We start from the raw sequence: 22899 nt of genomic DNA on the forward strand, positions 1-22899 counted from the left end.
GTTGCTCCTCGTACACACATTAAGTATAACGGTGGCTGGGCGGTCGCAGCAGATTCAGATCTATTATGAAAAAAGCTTTATAAAGTGCAGCCATGTAGTCAAAATTAAACCATGTAGCTGTGTGAAACACAGCAAATGGTTATTTAGGTGGTTTGATAATAGTTTAGATATAATGCCTTTCCCCTGGGTCTGCTTATTGTGTCAGTCAAGAGACAAAAGTACATGTTGCACAAGATTTAACACTTGTAACAGCAGCAGACAACTGACAGTACAGCCTAAACACACATGAATGAGTTATGTAGCGGAGACGACAACAACAACAACATTCAACAATTAGGGTGTCACTTGAGATTTCAGCTTAGGAAACAACCAAAAACTATCACTAATAAAAAAAAAAAACCCGTTAATGTCACACATTCCGGGCTAAACACAAACACAAACACGACTCTGGTTCAATTGTGCAATCATTACTGTGCATTTGTTCATAAAGGAGATTTAAGGACACATAAAAGCGTGGTGACATTTCAGTTATTGCAATTGTTTGAATACAAATTCTTACAAAACATTGCAACATAAAAAGATAAACACAGAACAATCAAAATGCCTAACCAAGTTCAAGTTGAATAATACCTTAACAAACACACTTTCATTCAAAAATGTCTAACTTCAGCCCTTGAATGGTAAAATGTATTAACTTACTTTTTCTTTTTAAATAAGAAGTGCAAAAAGCGAAGTTAATGCAATTCAGGAACATTATGTGCTTCTTCTCAGGACATATGAAGATAACATTAACAATCAATAAACTATATAATTCAAAAAGGAAATTACTCTGAATATTAACTTCACAATGATCCTTTTAAATTCTCATTCTAAAGCTTGTATCGGTGTCAAAAACCAAGACCAGAATTTGCTGGATTGAACACATTGTGGCAAAAACAAGTGTAGAAAATAATACACCACACAGAGTAATGCAGCTTAGCGGCCTTTCAGGTCTTTCTCTAGAATGGACGGACACACAAACTCACAGAAGCTTACATAACGTTGGTACCTCGTGTCGGCCCAATGGCCAGCAGAAAGAGCACGAGGATTCTTCACAGTTGCAGGTCAGGTGGTCATTGTCGTGTCGTGTTCTGTGGAATAATAATTAACGTACAAGCGATGCCAGCAAAGGATTCTGGGAAGTGCAAATCCCTCTCCCACTCGTCCGTCTCCACGTTGTACACCTGCACGATGCTTGTGACATTGTTCAGGTGCCAGTTGTAGCCCCCGACGATGTAGATCTTCCTGTCCAACAAACAGCAGCCGGCCTCAGACTGCCCCGCTCTCATGGGACTGACGGTGGTCCACTGGTCGCTCTCTGGGACGTAATACTCGACCGCCAGCACATCAAAACAGCGGTCCACGTGGTCCATGCGGCCGCCCAGAGCGTACACCCGACCGCCGGCGTCGATCATGGCGTGCAGCACTCTGGGTTCGTTCATCGGGGCGCCGAAGTCCCACCGGTCCGACGCCGGGTTGTAGCACTGGAGGCTTTTCTTGTCTTCCAACGAGACGCCGTAACCCCCCGACACGTACAGCTTTTCACCGCAGGGAGTCCCCGCGTGACCCCAGATCCTGCGTTTCAACGGTTCCACATTGCTCCAGGCGTTCTTCCTCGGGCAGTAGCACTCCACGGACGACAGGCTGCCGGATCGATTGCGCCCGCCGGTGGCGTACAGCCGCCCGTTGAGCACGGCGAGCTGAAACTGGATGCGGGCCTCCTGCAGGGGGTGGATGCGCAGCCAGCGGCTCAGGTGCGGGTCGTACCGGAAACAGCTGTCCACCGCTCCCTCGCCGCTGCGGTACTGCGAGTGCTGTCCCCCGACGACGTAGACAAAGTTATCCAGGACGGCGACGCAAGCGTGGCTGCACCCGGCCTCCATCTCCGTCAGCTCTTTGAACTGGCGGGACGCCGCGTCGGGGAGGTGGTACACCTTGCTGCTCACCGTGCGGTCGTTGTCGGTGTAGGGCGTCCCGCCAAAGGTGATGACCGACAGGACGTCAGAGCGTATGACCGTCCGCGAAGAGCGCATCTCGTGCTGTCGGAAGGGAAGGATCTGGTAATTGAAGGCCTCGAGGAGATACTGCCGACACTCCACGTCCTCCACCATGATGTCCACCGTCTGGACGCTGTCCACCAGCTGGGAGGAGCGCATGAGCGGGAAGCGCACGTGGCAGAGGACACCGCTGGCTTGAGCCCGGCGGGACTCGTCGTAGCGGAGCCACCTGATGGCGGCGTGGAAGAGGTCGATTTCGCTGCAGTTCTTCAGTTCGTTGCTCTGCAGAAAGAAGACGAGGCGCTCCGCGGGAATGTGCAGGAAGTCTTCCTCCTCCGCGATCTGCAGGAAGTGGCGGAAGGTGAAGGCATCCACCGACGCCTTGAGGGAAGACAGGCTGAAGGTGGTGGCCATCTGGCCAATGTGCAGGCAGGTCTCCACGCTCATCGCCGAGATGAGGAACTCCTCACAGAGCTCCACGACTGGGACCATCTGGAGGAACACCGCTGCCCCGAGGACGTCCTGAATACAGTCCAGGTCTAAAGTGACTTCTGCACTGTAGGCAAAGTCAATAATGTGTTTCAGCCCACGGGCGGAGAGACCCTTCAGCTCAATGGTGTCTTGACTTGACTCCTTCATGCCTCCAGTAAACATGGCTCTGTAACACAAGATGAAGTTGGGGAAATACATATGTCTGTCCCTTCCTAATGCAAGCATTGACTTTGTCTGACTTCACAATACTTTTATGAAGTGGAAAACAGTTTCATTGTTTGGTTTAGGTGCCTGTGGCAGATTAATTGAAATCTCATGAGAAAAATCCAGCAACAAAAATATGTTTGGCTTTATTTTGGAGTCAACCATTTCCTTCATTTATCTAATTTGTTTTAAATAATTCTCATTATGGAATGTGTGTTCCTACAATTAAAATAATCATTCGGTCCTCAGGAAAGTGAAGTGCAAAGTCCCCCAAATTGAAAAGTTGATCTGTGTACTGCAGGAGACTCGGACAGTGCACTAAGTGTAAACGGCTCAGGATAAGAGCATCGGCTAAGTGCTTCCAATGTAAAATGCTAATGGTCGGTGAGGAGTCTTGGGAGTCAGACTGACCTGAAGTAATCACTACAGGCGGCCAGCACAGCTCGGTGGACCTGGAAGCGCTCCTCATTGATGGCCAGCACAACGTCAAGCAGTTGACCCTGAGCCCGCAAGACCGACAAGCCCTGAAGGAGGGTGGCACTGTGGCTTGAGGCGGAGAAGGTACAGCACAGGATGTTATTCTTGTTAGCCATACTGGAAAGAAAGAAAAGGGCCTTAAAGTCATAATCCGGTAACCAAGGGATCCTCTTTACGGAATACAATTCAGAGACATTCTTAAATGTAATGAAGACAGTTAGAAGCTGTAATATTCTGGCCCGAGCAGGCTGTATGTGCAGAAGTGCACAGCAATACTGTAATGGAAATGTGATCTAATCTGCTACAGTCAGCCAAGGGGAAATGCAATCTGTGGCGTACAATGTCTTTGCATTAGTGAGAGCAATTCTGCACACAGCAAAGAAACAGCATCGCTATCAATACAAATTGTATCACTCTGTTTAGACTGTGTAAGGAAAACAGCAATGAATCGGTCTGTAAGAGGCGCGACGAACACATGTACGTAGAGAATAAACAATATGTGCAGAATGAACATGTGGTTGTTGATATGAAAAACAATTGCATATTGTTGACGGGACATCAGCGGGGACAATAAGCGTGACGTCATAAAGACTTAAAGGTGGAAACGGTTTCAAGCTTCTCGGGTAAACATCTTTCTGCTGAGCTGCTTTGGTCAATGGGACTAAAAAATGACACCCAGTCACAGAGCAGACCGATTTCATGACAAGTCGAATTACCAAACGTGCGTAATTCAAACGTGGGTTTTTTCTTCCCAGAAAAATTGTAGAAGTGGATCTTGATGGTCCTCTATTTCAAAATGTGTTTTCTTCTCTAGTTCTTTCATTTTTTTTGCAACCTTAAAAATAAGGGTTTAATTTGCTATCAAATCGGAGCGAGTAAAAAAGGACTTTTAAAATTGATATACGTTTGATGTTTGAAAAGCCCTTCACTACCTGGACTGAACTTTACTAACAAACTGAACTGGAGATTGTAATAACTATTGGTCAGGACTTTTTCTAAAAGCTGATTATAGATGTTTGATGTTAAAACTCAAATCAACACCAGCCTTTAAAAGCTCGGTATCGTTCTGTCTGCAGGACTGACAACAGTCAAGGTTGTTTTTATCAAATTGTAATTCAATATTGAAGTCAACAAACGTAATCTCTAACATTCAATTTGTGTTTACAATTTTCCACATTGTTTATCAGTTGGTTTCCTGTTGAGCAAAGTATTCCGACGCCAACTTTCAATGTGCAGAAAAGCTAATCTAGTGATAACAATAACATTCATTTAGCGCCGGTTATTGCATCAACGTTTTCCCAAAAAGTAGTGAAAGTTGCAAAAATTAACTTAACGTTAGTCAACACATTTCTTCAAGTTCACCTGCGGCTGAACACGAGGATTCTTCTTTAAGAATTTTTCCTTCGTTCCTTACTGTTGATTTTACATCATAAAGTTAAGATTAAAAGGAGGCAGTGTGGAGGCCCGGGACCGCTCCTCGGTGTTTCCCGGAGTAAAGCCGCTTCCCCGGGACGTTCCAGCAGGCTTTGAACGCGGCCGCGGCGCCCCGGAGCCGTAGAAGGTTTCGCACAAGGCACCACGGAGGCACCGGTCCTTCCCCCCGACGACCCCGCGCATCGTCAGCCCGCTCCACTCACCTGCTCTGTGGATGTTTCGAAGCATAATCCCCGCCGTCCGACTCCGCCATCTTCTACCGCGGAGCAGAAAGCATGGAGCATTTTCAGCGACGTTACCGGAAGGTCGACGGCCGGCTCATGCTTGTTTTTTGTTTGTTTTCAAAGTACTGCGAACAGCCTGTCGGCCGGGCTGAGACAGAGGGACGGCGGCGCGTCTCTCGGGCTTGAGACGCAGTGAAGACGAGGCTGTGACCTGCCGGCTGTTTGCGGCACGTCCCGCCGGTGTGCTTACAGAGAGCGGCCACTGGGGGGCGCCGCCAGGACGCGAGTCGGTGGACTGAAGGCACTGGAGAGGCGGAATGATCGCAAACAGTGAAGGAAGTGACTTGATGAGATGCAAAATGAAAAGTGAATTCTTTCATATCCATGATTAAAAAATGTAAACACAATAAAAGTGTAAAAATGATAGAGTAAAGCTATCTGGTAGAGCTCGGTGCTGCAAAGTGAGAAAACACACGCAGAAACATGAACAAATGATCGCCATAAGCCACAATCCATTGCATCAACAAACCAGCTGTGTGTACTTTACTTTTAGTATGCCTTTATTAGCTTATGTTTTGTCCATTTGCCTTTGTTTCCTTCTCCTTTCAAAGGCTTTTACGGAAGCAATAGTGCAAATGTATCATCAGAAAAAAGCACTTTACCTTCAACTATTTTAGCAAATAAGAAATGTCTGCAAAAGTTGTGTGCTTTTGTCTTCAAGACAATTTATTGTTTTAATTTCATGGGTTCTTAGAGAATTCAAGGTCTACAGTATTTTCAACACATTTTTGGAGGTTTTGGGGTGCATTAATCAATTAAGGGCAAATAAGTATAGTATGTAGCCTGTGCTATGTATTAAACAAAGAATAACATTGTTTTAGGGAAGTCAGGGAGACATTTTGAATACCCTTCCCAGTGATATATCTGTTACTCCTATGGTGGAAGTTTTTGCACAGACAATCGTTAAATAAGAATAAAGGCTCTGAGTCAAATATGTCTTTCTCCGTTTATTTCCTTGCAAGGGAAGAAAGGTCACAGCAGCTACGTGCTCAGTAGATTACCTCAGAACCTTCCCCCTTCATCAGGGCCAGGCGGTTCTTATACCTCAGTTCAGTTACAGGTGGCATCAACAGAAAACTTGCTTACATTCAACACATGTGAACCAACTTGTTGAGTCTCTACAGCCAGGAAACTGGGGACATCTTATCAGTGTGAGACACTTCAGCTCTTTTCCCATGGCCTCGCCATCCCAGCACTTGCAATTAATAAACTGGTTATACAATGAAGCGTTTAGAAGAGTTACATATAATTTTGCCATTTACACTCCTCTCCTGCACTACTTACAGGAGTTACTTTTTCAAAATGAAAGTGCAAGTGATTTCATATGAAACTATAACTTGGCATAATGGGAAATGGGATAAACAATGAGGATATAAGATACAGAGGAGTTGCATTAGAATGAACGTTTCCAAGACCACAAGATGAGCGGCCTTTTTAAATAGAGAGGCTTTGATAATACATCTATGAATAGATTTAAAACTTTTAGAAAGTTACATAACATTTTGAATTGTAGGAAACATGGAAAACCTCCTCCATCGACTCCACTTCTCATTTCAATCAAACGCAAGTCTGAAATATATTTTTCATGATGGACGGCTGGACTACATATGCTGCCCTAGCTTCCTCATTTACCCTTTCAGAGGGCATTTGTTCAGCATTATTTAAAAATTACTGTAATTTTCACAATGATATTTCAACAAATGATAACCAGTTATGTTGCATGACAATGTCTCCCTTAGACACAGGGTGAAAAGCTCATCCCTCCGTGAGGCGCCCAGAGTAGAGCCACTGCTCCATTACTCGTACAGGAGCCAGCTGAGGTGGTTTTGGGCACGGCCAGCTGGCAATAGGCCCTTGGGGACTAAGTGGACCTAGGACTAGATGGAGAGATTACATCTCCATACTGGTATCAAGACACTGAGGGCCACTGCTCAAATGTTGGGTTTTGACGCCCTGGTGAGACGGTGCTGCTTTAAGAACTTTAGGTCTGCAAACTCAACAGAGCTTTTGAGAATGCAGTTTTTAAAGAGCAAAAACATGTGGTTAAAAGTACCATAATTCCACTTGATTTAGAAATGTTGATGTGAGTTGTGCTTTTGTTACAGAAATATAGGCATTCAAAGTATTTATAGTTTGCAGAAAAGTAAAATGCTGAGATGAATATGCTGGCTGCTGTAGTTTCCAGTCTCCTACACTTTGTCTTTGGCAGAGAGCGTTTCAAAAGATCTTTGAAGGCTGTTGTGTCTGTCTGGTGTCAAACCCAAACCTCCCCCCCCCCGCCCCCGCCACTTGTGGTTTTTCGCTGCAGTTCATATAAACCGAGAGACGTGAAACTTCTGGTATTTCTGAGAAAGACAACCGAGTTACAGGTTGAATATTTGGACTGTCGTTTTCTGAAGAACGAGTCTTTGAGACTTTCCACTACACCTGATGGAGCCTTTGAAAGGCTGGAGCTCACTGCATGAATACATTGTTGTGCTTGTGTTCCTTATAACGGCCAGCAAAGGTAAATAAATACCCTCTATGGTTTCTTTTCGTACTTCATTGTACTTACCTTATGATTACTTGTACTGTTAACCTCTATTTCATCAGTATCAAAACACTCCAAATGAAAGTGACAATTCTTTTTCAGTATAAGATAAACATCCGCCGCCAAATGTTGGTGAGCTTATCAGCATCGTGTGGTTTCCATCTGCATCCACACCGCCGTTTTGAGTTTTTCCGCTTCGTACATGAGACAAACCGGTGGAGTGCTTGGACTGATGGACAGTAGCAGCAGGGCTCGTAGCAGATTCAATTGCTATTATTCAATCAGTACAAAAATGTGTAACTTTTATAAATAATTGAATTATAAACGCGTGAATGACATATAAGCAGCGATGGCACTTGGCTTAAACCACAAGACACGATCGGCTTTAGAAAGGACGCCACCTCGTTGTGACAGTTTAAATGTAATATTGATCAATTAGGTATATAAAATAACTTGAATGTTTATTGGCCAATCTACATAGCTAAATAACAAAAATAAATGAATAAACCGCCAAATGAATAAAATAAAATAATGGTTTGAATGAAGAATATAATGGTGAATAGCGATACAATGAATAGCGATAAAGATGAATGAAAAGGATAATATGTGACTAGGTATCATCACTGACTATTTGGATCATGTACTTAAGTTTTATAAATTGAACTAAAATAACAAAATAAACAACTAACTTACACAAAGCTCAATATATAGCTCACAGACAGTCCACAGAAGCACCCTCCCTGTTCCTGAAGGTGAGTTAGCTCAGCGCAACATACTGTATGAACTTTTACTCAGAAATGCATATGTTTCTTTTTGATATCGGTTCCTCTGGAATGTAGATGCTGTGGAAGGTTGCAGTCAATAAAACCTACTATACTCAGTTCTTACGTGGCTCTTAAATCGGTATGCGTGTTTTATGCTGTTGGTGCTTGCGGGCATGTAAATGTTTAAACACGTTCATGTGTCACTTCTAAGGGTCAGCATGTGAGCCTCCTTCCAGTCCTGAGTGCTTCAAAAGAAACAATAAGGACACTATTATCACTTGTGAATGGAAAATGAAGACGACTAATCCTAATGTGACATATAGCCTTCATATTCAGTGAGTGATACTCTTTGTTTGAGATGCAATATTTTGAAATGGTGACTTGAATGTTGATTTTGTGTATGTGTAACAAGTATTAGACACGAAGATTAAAAACATCGGAGGAGACGGTTAGCTTAGCTTGGTTTAGCAAAAGAGGAAACAGCAAGCTTGGCTTTACTAGAAGGTAACAAAATCTGCAAAATACATATTAAACTATAAAGATGCAGCCAGAGCTCCCACATGGTATCTGCAACTTGAATTAAATGAACAACGTTACAAACGACAATTGGCAAACCCGCCTCTCTGGACTCATGTGACTGATAATCAAGGGACAGTAATTCACTGAATGTTGTTTATATTGTGGGTCAATCTTCCAAGAACAAAATAAACTCACTAAGCTGTCTGCTTGCTTAGCAGCAGCTGAGCGGCAGGTAAATGGGAAAAAGAGTTGAATATTAATCTTCATTAGCAATTTAAACAGTTTAATAGGAATATATAGTCTTTTTCCAAAAAGAAAGAGTAAAAAAAATATTTGGTGCACATAAACGTTGTGGCACAATGAAAAAGGAGTAAAATATGTTCTGATTAAGTGTGAGCCAGCTCAACTACCGGTGGTATATTATTAAGATCAGGCATGGACGGACACCGAGGTGCACACTCACTCACACCTGGACGCATGGTCCTCCTGGTAGAGGTGATGCACAGAACATCATGAGATGCCATGAATTTGTGAGCCTCAGACATGCTGGAAGCAGGATTTTGTTACCTTTGGACAAAGCAGGGATATTTGTAACAATCTTAAAGGCACGTAAGGAAAGTCTCAAAGCCCACTCTAAATGTTTACTTGCAGTGAACAAACAATCAAGACCTCAAATAAGACGTGTTCCTTCGGGCAAGAAAAGATCGGCATCATATGGAGCGAGGTAGTCGTTTGGGTGGAAGCTGACGTAGCAAACTCCAGCTGCAGGTCGACTAAGAGGTCGGTGGTGCTCAATAACACAGGTACTGTATGCTCCTCTCATTTAAAGGCTCACACAGGTGGGAGAAGTTTACAACGTATTAAAAGGCGTAAAAGAATGTAGTAAATGAATGTATAACTTTTTTTTTAAATCAACAGTTAAGTTTGAAGCACCACAAAACATAAGAATGTCCTGGTCTAAAAACAACCTGAACTTAAAGTGGATGGCTGCAGGGTATCCAGCTTTATGCGAGGTCCTGTTCAGACGCAACGATGACCCCACAGAATCCTGGGAAAACGTGAGGCAGATTGTCTCACCAACTTTAATGTGTCTACCGTAGTTTATTTTACATTTGTAACCATATTTAACCTCCTTATTGCCGTTACAGAGAACCACAGATCCCACCATTGAGTCTTCGCTCTGTGAGTAGTCGTTTTGTTCTTGTTCTTGAATCCCCCTTCTTTCATATGAGCGCTCAACAAAAACCATTGTTTTAGTTCATGTTAGTTTTGCTCATTCTGAGTCAAGGTAAGAGAAAGAAGTGTCAGCGTCCTCTACGCCGGTGAAACTGCACGAGATCATTGTTGTGCATCGATTAAGTTCACTGATGTGTTTTAAATAGTTTAAAGGCAATATTTGGGAAACTGTAGCACGACTTATCAGACTTTCAAAATAGTTTTTAGTCAATTTAATCAGTTGGTTTTGGTCTTAAAATTGTGATTTGGAAAAACATACTTTAGCAATAAATGAATAAATCATCTATCATTCTAATGAAATGTCTCTCTTCTTCTCTTTATCAGACCATCTTACTGTTGCAAATCTGTCAAAGGATTCAGTTTACCAACTTAAAATTAGACATCGGTATAATGGCTCTGAAAAGGACCTGGTCTCTCTGTGGAGTGACTGGTGTCCAGCTTTGACTGTTCCTCCAGGTGAAGTCATACCCTTGAATGCATTTTTTATTTTTTATGCTGTGGCCTCAAAATAAAATGAATATTACCCAACATAAAGTGAACAGGTTGCTCAACAATGTCTTGTGTTTTACTACAGAGCTTGAACAAAAACCTGAAGTCGCCATAACAACAAAGCTTTTAAATGGCACTCGAATGGTGACGCTGGAGTGGAAGGTAAGCCAGTGATGGGAAAACTACAACAACACAATCAAACTTGTTGGTTTAGAGCGGAGCACCATGCGTTTTAAATCATTACTTTTCACCATTGCAGCACTCTGACGTTATCATATAACATATAGTTTGATAATATGGTTCCAAATACTAAAATAGTGAAATCCAAATGGCAGGGTATTGTTTGTTAAACTATTTATACAGCAGAGGCAGTACAGAGACCCAAGTGCAAAACGACAGCGGAGACCCGGTGTTGGCAGTAGGACAATACGTATTTAGTTGACAGCAGGAGGTCATACATGGGTCATCAGTCAGTCACAAGTCCAACAAGGGGGGGGGGGGCAGCGGCTAGAGAGTGGATACAGGGGAGAAGATCAGGCGTTACACAATGTGGTATGAAAACCTTAAGATTTTAACAGAATCGTTTTTGTGATTAATGAGCAAAACCAACTTTGAACAAAGTGGGAAATTAGTAAGAAGTTGTGATGCTGTTTGTTTTATGTAAAAAGTTAAAGAGTTAATTTATGTTATGGTTTTCATAAAAGCAAATGTCCAATATTGAATGTTTTATTTCTTTTCCATTATAATGATTGTAACTGTAGGTTTATCACAGAAGAAATAACAGTTTCGCCTCTAATACAGTGATATCAGGGCAACTACAATCTGTACTTTTTCTAAAATAACAATAACAATTATGGGAGTGATACAACTTTCACAAAAAATTGCACCACTGTCTCTTTATTTGACCTCGAGTGCAATTACATCCCGAAGAAGAAAATAAAAACTCACGTGAATAATATATAATTTGTACTTCAATATTTTGAAGTTATTAACTTCAAACTTATTGAGCACCTTGTATGAACATTTATACTGGTTATTAAGCTCAAGCAGCATGCACAACCTGAAGAATGAAACAACTGAAAAATGTTGCATTGCTGACTCACTCTATTTTTAACAGCACTGATTTACACAAAAGACAAAAAAGACATTAATACTAACTTACAACCTCCCCGGTTCAAGTGAAATTAAACCTGGTTCATGAACCTCCTTTTTTTGCTCCAACCTTTCTACCTACGGACCAACAGTCTTATCTATATATATAGATTTATATATATATCTATATATATAGATATATATTATAATCTTATAATAGTGTTTTTACAGCCCGCGGTTTCTGTCTTCTCTTGCCTCCTGGCCGCACTGTAGCACTCAGTTTGCTGTTTTTGTCTCTTCTGCTGTTTAGGCAATGCCACATGCAGAGAGGTACATCCTTAATGACACGCAGTCTTCTCATGGATGTCCCTGCAAGAAAAAGAACGATCTTGTCACCCAACTTTCAAACCACACTTTTTATGTCTCGTTATCTGCCGTCGACATCTCGGTAATCGCCAATAACTCTGTTGGCTATTCTCCACCAGCAATCGTACAAGTACAGGCGGAACCTGTCGCAAATTTAGCAAGTAGGTCAAAGTGTGTGTGTGTGTGTGTGTGTATGTGTATATCATGTGTTTTCGTGCTTCTGTTGACCCTGTTGACCCGGTTCTTCCCCTGACAGTTTGTGACAAAATGGCACTGAATGAAAAGTTTGATAAGAAAACTTGCCGTGAGTGGTACGAGCAGCAGGATGGAGATTCAATGTCCGAAAATGTGATCAAAATGATGAAGAAGAAGAAGAAGAAGAAGGGAATAGGTGAGAGCAAGCTCCATCTAAACTGACTTCAATCACACCGCTTCATCACATTCGCTCTACAGACCAAGGAGAAGAAGATGAAATCTTTGTCAAATCCTTTTCTTTTGTTATTCCACTATGGCGACGATAATGCTGTGATCAATGTAAATTCAAAATATTTTCTGTGCCAAACAAATTGTTCTGAATGTGTTTCTGTCACAGGCTTAAAGGACTATGTTCGCTACCTTTACTTTGAACACAAATGCGAGGCCGATGGGAAACCACAGACGGTTAAAATGTGCCTCTTTTATCAAAAGGAGGGCGGTAAGTCTCTTTACAATACACCAATACACTGAAATACGCACAGGGACCACAATTACCCGATTAATTCCCATAACTCTGACGATGGTTAAACCTTGCGCCTAGTAGCTATTTTAGGTGCACAGGTCTTTAACGTGATAATGTAGATCAGTGTCATCACTGAACACTCGGACAAAAGGTCCCTGCGGTGTTCAACGTGTGTACTTCTCATGTCTCTGATTATAACCATTCTTCTTCACGTACATGTGGGTACGTTACCTGACGGAATGACACGGTTATTATACCGCATTGAGGTCAAAGAGCAACACAAAGTTTGTCCCCACTTATTGTCGAAATTTGTCTTTCCGTCTTTCTTTCTTTCTTTCTTTCTTTCTTTCTGTCTTTCTTTCTTTAGTTCCACGGAGTGAACCCCAGGACCTTACTTCTTTAAGAGAAACACAAACTTCTGCTGACTTATCTTGGAAAGAAATCCCCCCTGTGGACCAGCGAGGTTTCCTCACACATTACACCCTCTGCAGCGTGAAAGTCAGTTCACAAGATGAGGTTAAAGGTGTGAGACCACTTGCTTTTCTCATCTATAGCTTTTTTCACGACCCTTTTGTTGAGTTGAATGAAATATATAGTTTATAGTAATTGCATAATATTTCACCAAATGTTCAACCAGTGAGACAACTGAACGTCCTCATCACTCAGCACATGAAAGCACTATGCAATGGTATGTTTTTATTTCCACATCTCATTTCATCAGAGTGCCGTAACATATCAGCCTCTCTGACAAAACATTGTCTGGAGAACTTGTCACCGGGAGGTAAATATAACATCAGCCTATTTGGAGTCACACGTGCTGGAATGGGACCCAAAGCCACACTGACCATCTCCACACTCCATGAGAACTCTACGCATGGTATGCTTAAATCTTAAATCACTATATATATTTTGTAAAGTTTGTAAATACGAGGCAAGAATGCAGTTCTGAACAGATCTTTTCTTTATTAGTGTGGTGGAGTCTGGGCATGCTCATTATGTTCTTTTCCTTGGCAATAACTTGCACCTGCATCTTGAAGAGGTAGGTGACCCGCTCTGTAAATATTCAACCGTTTGACATTCAAGTATTGATAAAAGTATGCACAAGGACTGAAAGCTGGAAATATTCTGATGGTTTGAAATGGACAGTAGGGCGTTCTACGAAATGCTTTTATTCAATGCCCAGTTTTATTGAATTTCATAAATAGCAGCTTTTAGGAATTGGTTGATTTGAGTTTGCTTTATCTTCACTTAGAATCCAAAACAAGATCTATCCTCACGTGCCAAAACCTATTATTCAAGATTTCAACCCCTATCGACCAGAAAGTGAGGTAAGAAACTAGTCTTTACAAAGGATTTTCAGTTCAAGATGTGAATTGGTTGCTCTTTGATAATAAACCCTGAGACCTGGTCCTTAGTCATCTGTGCACTTCAGAAGTTTTCTGTAGAGTCAAAGGCACCTGTGGGAAAGTTTGAGGGTTTTAACCTGTTTAATAATGAATCTCTTCCCCCTTATTATACGAGTACAACTGTCGTCTCAAGTAGTGGGTTGTTTTCTTTGACTTCAACCACATCTTGTCTGTTAAAAAGAGCAATTCAAATGACATGGTTGAAAAAAAGAAAAAAACTGAGCATTCATTTTTCTTTCCAGAAATCATAACCTGGTGACTCACAATCATCAACAGTGATGTGAAACAATTTTGTATTCATAAATTCTTCTTAACATCTTAAACTTGGCATCAAGAGTGAGGTGTTGAATTGTATATAACAAATTGATAATACCTCTACATTCATTAAGAGGTGATTGGGCTGTAAAGCACTAAGAAGAATGATTCAAAGCACATGTGTAGATGGGCAAAAAATGCGCTAAAGCCAAAACACAGAAATCCAAAGGTACTATCTGAGAGCTGTGGGTTGGGCCACATCATTACCATAGAAAGTAGATTCAATTAAAGAAAGCACCTCATTTCTACAAAGATGAAGTGATTTTACTCTGAACTCTGATGAGTTTGTCAGACACAGTTAGGTGGACAGTAAATCAATCTGTCAACTGTTTTTATTTGATCGAAATGACTCACTTCAATTGCACAGTAAAAATGCAAGCTAAGAATGTGATAATACAGTTATTGTCCGTGCATATGAGCTCTTGAATCTTATTGTTCTGTGACCCACTAAAGGAGTTTCTGGAGGGAAAGGAGCAGGTAGACGACCTAACGCTGCACCATCTGCCAGAGGTCAAGCCTGCCCCTGAGGACGCGGAGGAGACCACTGGGGAGGACGGCAGTGACCTGGACAACAGGGTTGACTCAATGATGTTGGAAGGAATCAGTGACGAGTGTCTTGGCTCCACAGATGAGGCGATGAGGAGCTCCAGAGAAGGAGAAATGAATGATCTCAAACAAATAGACAACGAGATCGCCATGCTGATCTACAGGAACGGTCTGGTCTTCGACATCCAGACAGACTCGCCTTAATATTAAATAAAGGTTCAACTGACTTGCAGCACAGAATGAAATACCAAACTACTAGACTAGATGAACACGTTTCCCTGTCAAAACGTTTTCAATTGAAAAAGGAAAAAGGTAAAAGAAAAAAAATTGAAAAATTGAAAAGGGTAAAAGTTTGACGTAACCTCTATTACATTAATTGGCACAATATTGTGTCCATACATTCAAAAAAGAAACATGCAAATAGAAAGAACCAGGGTGGAGCTTGTGCAATGTGGGAGGAAGTGGTGGTCATGAAAAAAAACAATGACCTTAAAAAAAAGCTCAGCGAAACACTGGAGTACTCATCACCAAGGCAACTTCTGCTGTGTGTTGTTTTTTGTCTTTTTCAAACTAGAACATGATGACAGTGGGAACATTTCACGCAACGCTGCACTTAGCTTTCTCTGCGGAGAAAAGATCTATAAACTGGTTCCTGTACTATTTGGTTGTGGCCTTGTACTGGTTGTTTAGAAATGACACCGTCTCTCCCCACATGGAGCAAAAAATCATCCGTGCCGACCACAGAGTGCTGACATTTTACAAAAGTCATGTGCTGAAAATTCTATGAGCCTTAACAACAGTGTGTGTGTGTGTGTGTGTGTGTGTGTGTGTGTGTGTGTGTGTGTGTGTGTGTGTGTGTGTGTGTGTGTGTGTGTATGCGTGTGTGTGTGTGTGTGTGTCTGTGTTAACCCGTATATGGTGTTTGGGTCCGTGGGATTTTTTATCAAACAAAAATAATATCATTAATTATATTTTCAAACTTAGACACAGACCTTGGTCCCTTTTCTGCGGAGAACATAATAATAATATCAGAACACATTTTCATTGACCGTCCAAAAGGCCTGTGCTCCCCAACATTAAACATATTTTCTGTTTATATTTCTTCTAATTGGGGTGAAGTAAACATCTGTGTATTTTAAGATGATTGTTTTATATGGTTGGACTTTTAGTCAGCAGAAGCTGATGTTTGGGGGGTACCTGTACTTAACTTATTGTGAGCTTGGTTTACTTTGTCCCATGTTGTAACACAAGTTGTCCAACAGGTGGCAGAAGTGCTCGTTTGTTTCATTTAACGAAATCTGAGAATGATCATTTTTTAATCATTGAGAAAAATGTAATTTTGGATTGTAAAAACACATCTGTGTATGAATGACAAATAATGATTTGAGATAGTTTACTGCTAAGTTTTTATTAAATTGTTTATTTAGTTAATGTAAATGTACTGTTTTGTTTCTGTCCTGGTATTCAACACATTCTTAATGTATAAATCCTTTCATCATCCCTTTGCCTTGCCATAAAGTGTGCTTTTCTCTGATACAAATTCACAGAGCTTTTGCTTGTCGTGTCTGAAAGTAAGACGTGGCCTCGTAGTTGAAGAGAAGGAAGCATGATGGAGAATCTAAGCCTCCGCCTGGATTATATCTTTGGAGGCTTCCATCTGTAACATGACTCATGGCCGCTAGATGGCAGTGTCAGCTGCGAGCAAAGAGTCTCACAAACCTTTCCGTTCAGCAGGAAATTCCCCCTTCTGCAGTAGTTTTGTCGGAAAAGGCATTTTCAGTTTTTGAGTGCTGCCCCGACACTGAAATGACTCGCTTTGACATGGTTTTGCTTATCAGTTAAAGAAAAGGTGTGTAACCAGGGACGCGTACAATATAATTAAATATTATTCTGACTGCTTATTATTCCTTGGTTGTTGACATCAGAAACTTGTGATTCATTCCTTCAGCTGAGTCTCTAACACTTATAGGTTGAGTGTATAAGAAGACATTTGGTTTAGAGTGCATAGAATCACCCAAATGCAGATAAAGAAGAGGGTCACAGGTAATGAGGTCACAGGAACTTGAGCAACAAAAACTGACTGAAAAGACATTGGGCGTTTCCCATTTCTCCAATTTTCTGCCTCCTCGCCGTCTGAGGATGTGAAAAATGTAATTATTTCAGGGAAAATTGTTTTTTTCTCTCCCTTTACTGGTTACAACAGTATTGTTAAATAATTTTAAAACAAAGAAAACAGAAGATGGCATTGAAAGAGATTTTTCTATATCTTGGGTTGGTTCTGGTCCGGGAAACAGATGTAGATAGGTCTGTGTCCCAGAAACAACTCACACTACTCTTACTCATACCTTAGACATGTTTAGTATCGTAATGGTGCATTTAGGGGACTTTTGAAACCTCCCATTTTTCTATTCACATCTTTCCACTGTGTCATTATTAAAGTTTCAGAAAAATACGTTATTTACAGAACAGTCAATCTAATAAATTTGTTAATCCATCTAATCTTGCTAAAAGAGAATTTTGTACCAGGGTTATGTTAAAACTGATTCTAATCTCGTCACGTTTGAAACGTAGATTTGGCACTAAAGTAAGTGACAGAGCTAAACTGGATACAATAATTCAAAAAATTGTTCTGAGTAAACATATGTACAAATATCCAATGTCATAATAGACAAGGATGTGTCAAAAAACGCTATAAAAATAAACAATCCTTTATTAATCCTGTGGGGAATTTATTCTCTGCACTGAGCCCATTTCACAGAGTGGGACCAGTTAGAGGTTAGATGTCTTGCTCAGGGACAGTTCATAGCAGGCAGGGTTCAAACCCCCAAACCACCCTCTGTACTCAACGCGCCACAGTCACCTACTCAAAGATTTACAGATTGATTGATTATCATTATCTGAGACAGCGGTTAAAGTCATCCAAAACCCATCCCCATTGTAGCATCATTAGCTCTGTTAGCTTCGTTAGCTGTGAGCCGCCGTCCCACTGCCACCATGTTGAGAGGCAATCAAATTACTAATGTAGCACTAACAATGCTGGTTGTTATTTATTAAGTGTGTAATGGCTCAAGGAAGCACACAACTTTCCAATAGTATTTTGATTGTATTTTATATATATATATATGTATACCCAGATCTAGATCTGTAGATCTAGATATATATCTACAGATCATGATCGTGATTTGAATAGTGCTGTTGCAACTGCTCACAGCACAGTTATGGAGAAGCAAGGCTTGGTTTGTTTATGAGAATCCTTTGGATGGGGGAGGTAGGTGTTATGTTGCAAGTGCAAAAGGTCGAGCACAGAAACATAGACTCGAGCAAAGGGAAATCCAGTACAGCTTCACCTCAAAGAAGTGGAAGACAGAAACAGTGCCTATTTGTGATTACCTTTAAGATTATTATTGTACCTTGGGAGCCTTCCTAACAGGCAGGGCCGGCTCCAGCCCATTGGCTACCGTAGGCGATACAAAGATTTGTCAGGATGTTATTATATGATCCCAGATTCTATGAAGTTATTGCTCACAACTTTTTTCTTCCACTTATTAATTTGACTCACTCAAACACTGTCTTTATATTTCGGCACGCTCACATGCATTTTTAACATAGTGTGCAAGGCATAAAAAAAGAATCCTTGGATTTTTATCATGGACAAAAGTAGATTTTCAATGGATGGTCCGATTTTTAAAGGCTGGTTGTTCCTTCTCTTTAAAGTAATTCTAGATTCACTCACAGGAAATGTGGAGAAAAGTTAACAGTTCTCCATCGTTATTCGCTTCTCTCCATGTTATCGGCCTCTCACCAATATAATAAAAACCTTTTTGCTACCAGAAACATGACTGAACACAACTTGTGCCTTTTTCACTACTTATACCTCATTGGTAAAAATCATGCCAAGGGATAACTTTTATTCCCTGTGCTCCAGTAGGTAGGTGTAAAGTCAACTTTATTGACTGGAAAGTAGCACAGCATAGCCTCTGAGGAATGTATATTTTTCATCTCATCCATTTCCTTCCGATGTTGAAGATGAAGATGAGGGGATTTCTGTATTTGCGCATATACCCTGGACCCGGTCATTTGGCCTCTGTTTGGATGAACAACCACAGCTGGTGTCACGGTTTGGGTCTGCTTGTCTTATTTTGTAGTTTTCTTGTGTCTCGTGTCTCTGGGTGAGCTTCACGTCCTGTGATTGCCTGATTGCTTCCACCTGTGTCCAATCACCTGCACCTCCCTTGTGTATTTAAGCCCTGTGTGCCTGTTGTCCCTTGTCGCGTCATTGTCCATGTCTACCCGTCGTTGGTGCACGTTACTTTGGAGTTTGTCTGTGGTGAATAAAGATCACCTTTGGAACCCTGGAGAAGCCTGCGCTTAAGTCCTGCCTGCCTTCAACCTGCACCCAGCCTTGTGATAGAATGACGCGACCACAGAAGGACTCAGCAGGTTTTGGTTCTGACAGCCCTTTTTGGGGAACTCGCCTGGCTCGTGGGGGTCCACGCAATGTGCAGCAGGCTGCCCGGTGCAACACCAACACCGGCAGGCCAGCGGACTCCTGGAGCGACCTGGGGCCCGACTACCTCGATTTGAGAAGCCCATTTTTTCAATGGAAGACAAATGTCGTTTTTGGCCCCAGGAGCTACCAGGAGGAATGCTTCAGGCTCCGGGATCTCCTTAATCCAAGGAGAAGGAGCCCGGGGGGAAGGAGACGACAAACCCCCGCAGTCCCGGCTCCCGACTCGGCCCCCAGACGTCCGTCCCGGCCCCCAGAGTCTCGTCTCCGCCCGTCCCAGGCCCCCAGAGTCTCGTCTCCGCCCGTCCCAGGCCCCCAGAGTCTCGTCTCCGCCCGTCCCAGGCCCCCAGAGTCTCGTCTCCGCCCGTCCCAGGCCCCCAGAGTCTCGTCTCCGCCCGTCCCAGGCCCCCAGAGTCTCGTCTCCGCCCGTCCCAGGCCCCCAGAGTCTCGTCTCCGCCCGTCCCAGGCCCCCAGAGTCTCGTCTCCGCCCGTCCCAGGCCCCCAGAGTCTCGTCTCCGCCCGTCCCAGGCCCCCAGAGTCTCGTCTCCGCCCGTCCCAGGCCCCCAGAGTCTCGTCTCCGCCCGTCCCAGGCCCCCAGAGTCTCGTCTCCGCCCGTCCCAGGCCCCCAGAGTCTCGTCTCCGCCCGTCCCAGGCCCCCAGAGTCTCGTCTCCGCCCGTCCCCAGGCCCCCAGAGTCTCGTCTCCGCCCGTCCCCAGGCCCCCAGAGTCTCGTCTCCGCCCGTCCCCAGGCCCCCAGAGTCTCGTCTCCGCCCGTCCCCAGGCCCCCAGAGTCTCGTCTCCGCCCGTCCCCAGGCCCCCAGAGTCTCGTCTCCCCCCGACGCCTGTCTCCGCCCGTCCCGTCTTCAGCCCCCCGACGCCTGTCTCCGCCCGTCCCGTCTTCAGCCCCGTCTCCACGACCCCTGATTGTGCCCCCTCCCTCCCGTCCCTTGATCCTCTCCCCCCCATCTGGGAGCCGCTGCAGAGCGGCGGTCCCCGCCACGACGCCGCCGCTGCAGAGCTCGGCGCCCCCCGCCACGACGACGCCGGAGCCGCACAGCCTTGTGACAGCTGGTTTGACAGATCAATGGTAACAACGTGAAAACGTAGTCTGACATTCAGCCGGAAAATAGGTTTTCCCCACATATGGCGGGGGTGCCATGTTCATGTGTTTTAATGATGGTTTTATTTCACCAGGGTTTTATTTCATTTCTAATTTGTTAATCAATGTTTGGAAGGAAGGGCCGGCCTGCTAACAGCGTACATCATTGTGCAATAATTATGATTGAAAGTATTTGATATGTTTATTTAAACATGCCTGGAGGGTGAAGGATCTTCCTTTTCGGCTTTTCATCAATGTCCCATTAAGCTTCTACCAGCTATTACAGGTATTTTAAGAGCTAGATTCCCATAGTTGTGGTTTGGGATATTTTTTTTTAAAGGTTTAAATGGGAGGCAACAGACTGATGAAGGATCCCTAGAAAAATTGAAGAAAACACCTCAATGTCACATGTTGTGAACTAACCTTCCTACCAAATGTATTCACGTTATTGTCACAATTTCATAATGGGTCATCACAGCTTAGCATTTGTGCCGATTATCTGTTGTTCTGGTTTCATGCGCAAAACCCAGAGAGACAGAACTGGTTACCTCAAGCAAACCTATTGCCACTGAAAGTCTACGCCGTTGATAATCAAGCCTGAAATCTAGTCTTTCACTTTTTGTTCCATTTGTGGGATTTTTATGAAACGAAACCGCCATGTGTTGCAGCATTGGATGAATCATTACCCCGAAAAGTGAAGAGGATCAATCGATCCAAATGAACATGACCTGCATTGCCGCAGTGTTAGCTTCAGCCTTTTTCCAGGCTTGTACTGAAATCAATGTAATGAAATAACAATTATACAGACTGTTTATTTTTAATGTATTAAATGCTGAGACCCTCTATGCAGCCAGAGAATGACAACACCAAGTTGTCTTTGCAGAAAAACTAATTGAGGAGCTATCAGTCCCAATATGTTCCCAAAGGGTTGGGTGGATATTTCCTTCCTTAATAACCAACATCTGGGGTAAATAATCAATTAGGATGTCTGTCACTTGTGATTTATTATGTTTTATTAGCGAAATAGATGAATTACATGAATATTACACATTAATTACATCAACATGTGGCATTGAGGAAATAAATAAAAGCTTTGTCTGACATCTCTACCAGAATAGCATTAAGCACCTATCAAAAGAGAATTTAGAGATCATGCAGTGGAAAATGGCAGTTAGATCGTCTTAGACAGCTATCAAAAGTTAAAAAAATCCTCTCAAACTGTCACATCAGAGAAAACGGAAAATCAGTTACACAAATATACAGAAGTGCTGCGCTGAGATCTCTAACCTACGAATACCGTTGCACCATTTCCCAACCTTTTTTCATTCCACTAATGGTTCTTAATTCTGTTCATTTAAACAGTGGAAACATTGAGATTAACTGTGATGAACGCTAGGATCAAATAATAAAACAAAAATGACTTAACCTGAAAACTAAAGGGAGTTCTTGAAGATATAACACTAAAATTAGAATAGTAATAAGTCATAAATGTCTCTTTGGAAAAGTTATATTAACTTTTTAGAGTTAAGAAAAGTTGAATTGTTAAATTTGATTTTTGTAATGACATTAAGCTTTAAAAAAGCATGGCCTCTAATAAGCCTGAATAAATATTGATTCATCTATCGGGGGTCTTTTAACAAGCTCTCAGATTGTGGTTAATAGTTTTGGGACAACAGTGGAGGGTAAGATAAGATTTTTCAGACTTTGACTACACAGGAAAATAGGACCACGTCATTCTTTTGGTCGGTTTATGGCATTTGTAAAAGAAACAGCCAGTTTAGTGGACAAATGACCCTGTGACAAACCAACCAAATCAAAATGTTGGTTTGTTACCGTCACAATATGTTTGTCACAAAACATATCAATCCCATGATGAATCTAATCTACTATAAATACTCAAAACCAAAAGAGAACTCTCACTCCTTTGCTTGTAAATGTAAACCTACATGTGCAATTATCACAAAAATAGATATTTTCATTTATATATACGTGATACCTTCCCCGAAACACAAGAGACGATGGTTTACGCTGGTTTACGCTCCAATACACGTCACACTTGTCTCTTTTCTGGCAGGTAGCTGACAGCAGCGTACTCTGTATCACTCGGATTACACTCCAAAACTGCTGAACGTCTTTTGGGGAAGTCCAGGACGCTGTAGACCAGTGGGGGGGCGGGTGCGTTGTTGGATGCCTCAACTGTTTCCTGTAACGGTCAAAGTGAAGGTAAAGAATATTTACATACGTTTTCAATATTTGCTTTGACGTTTATATGTGAAAAGAAGCAGAAAACGATGACTCTCACTTGTACTGTGGCATTGGAGCTCTGTGGTTGAGGGGTTGTTTGTTTGTCTGCGTGAGAAGCACAAAAGGTCAAATACAGAGTCAG

General features: G+C 42.4%; 2 protein-coding genes across 4 annotated transcripts; one reads left to right on the forward strand and one right to left on the reverse strand.

Annotated features, from left to right (window-relative positions):
* Positions 1-958: 958 nt before the first annotated feature.
* On the reverse strand, positions 959-5915 carry klhl26 (kelch-like family member 26). 2 transcript variants are annotated; one of them, XM_037469121.2, is made up of 3 exons: positions 4847-5915; positions 3144-3278; positions 959-2694 (listed from the first exon to the last, which is right to left on the reverse strand). In XM_037469121.2, exons 1-3 carry the CDS (start codon positions 4894-4896, stop codon positions 1113-1115), a joined length of 1767 nt encoding a protein of 588 aa, XP_037325018.2. In that variant the 5' UTR covers positions 4897-5915; the 3' UTR covers positions 959-1112. The 2 variants fall into 2 exon arrangements, with proteins under 2 accessions (XP_037325018.2, XP_037325017.2); XM_037469120.2 differs by having other exon boundaries at positions 3144-3326.
* Positions 5916-7254: 1339 nt separating this feature from the next.
* il12rb1 (interleukin 12 receptor subunit beta 1) lies at positions 7255-16810 on the forward strand. Of its 2 annotated transcripts, XM_037470799.2 has the most exons (15): positions 7255-7433; positions 8433-8556; positions 9392-9543; positions 9659-9798; positions 9889-9922; positions 10301-10432; positions 10551-10627; positions 11868-12084; positions 12180-12314; positions 12516-12617; positions 13009-13164; positions 13363-13518; positions 13611-13680; positions 13894-13969; positions 14816-16810. In XM_037470799.2, exons 1-15 carry the CDS (start codon positions 7358-7360, stop codon positions 15110-15112), a joined length of 1944 nt encoding a protein of 647 aa, XP_037326696.2. In that variant the 5' UTR covers positions 7255-7357; the 3' UTR covers positions 15113-16810. The 2 variants fall into 2 exon arrangements, with proteins under 2 accessions (XP_037326696.2, XP_062419672.1); XM_062563688.1 differs by lacking the exon at positions 8433-8556 and having other exon boundaries at positions 7302-7433; positions 9392-9798.
* Positions 16811-22899: the final 6089 nt, after the last annotated feature.

Source organism: Pungitius pungitius, chromosome 7, assembly GCF_949316345.1.
Source record: "Pungitius pungitius chromosome 7, fPunPun2.1, whole genome shotgun sequence".
Lineage (NCBI taxonomy): Eukaryota > Metazoa > Chordata > Actinopteri > Perciformes > Gasterosteidae > Pungitius > Pungitius pungitius.

Excerpts from the sequence above, each read along its gene's own strand:
- klhl26 (XM_037469120.2), bottom strand. The coding sequence starts at position 4,896 with ATGGCGGAGTCGGACGGCGGGGATTATGCTTCGAAACATCCACAGAGC. Across the intron at positions 3,327-4,846 it reads TCGAAACATCCACAGAGCAG|TATGGCTAACAAGAATAACA; the intron begins GTGAGTGGAGCG and ends CTTTCTTTCCAG. Across the intron at positions 2,695-3,143 it reads GCCTGTAGTGATTACTTCAG|AGCCATGTTTACTGGAGGCA; the intron begins GTCAGTCTGACT and ends CTTGTGTTACAG.
- il12rb1 (XM_037470799.2), top strand. The coding sequence starts at position 7,358 with ATGGAGCCTTTGAAAGGCTGGAGCTCACTGCATGAATACATTGTTGTG. Across the intron at positions 8,557-9,391 it reads ACATATAGCCTTCATATTCA|TGAACAAACAATCAAGACCT; the intron begins GTGAGTGATACT and ends GTTTACTTGCAG. Across the intron at positions 9,799-9,888 it reads CCACAGAATCCTGGGAAAAC|AGAACCACAGATCCCACCAT; the intron begins GTGAGGCAGATT and ends TTGCCGTTACAG.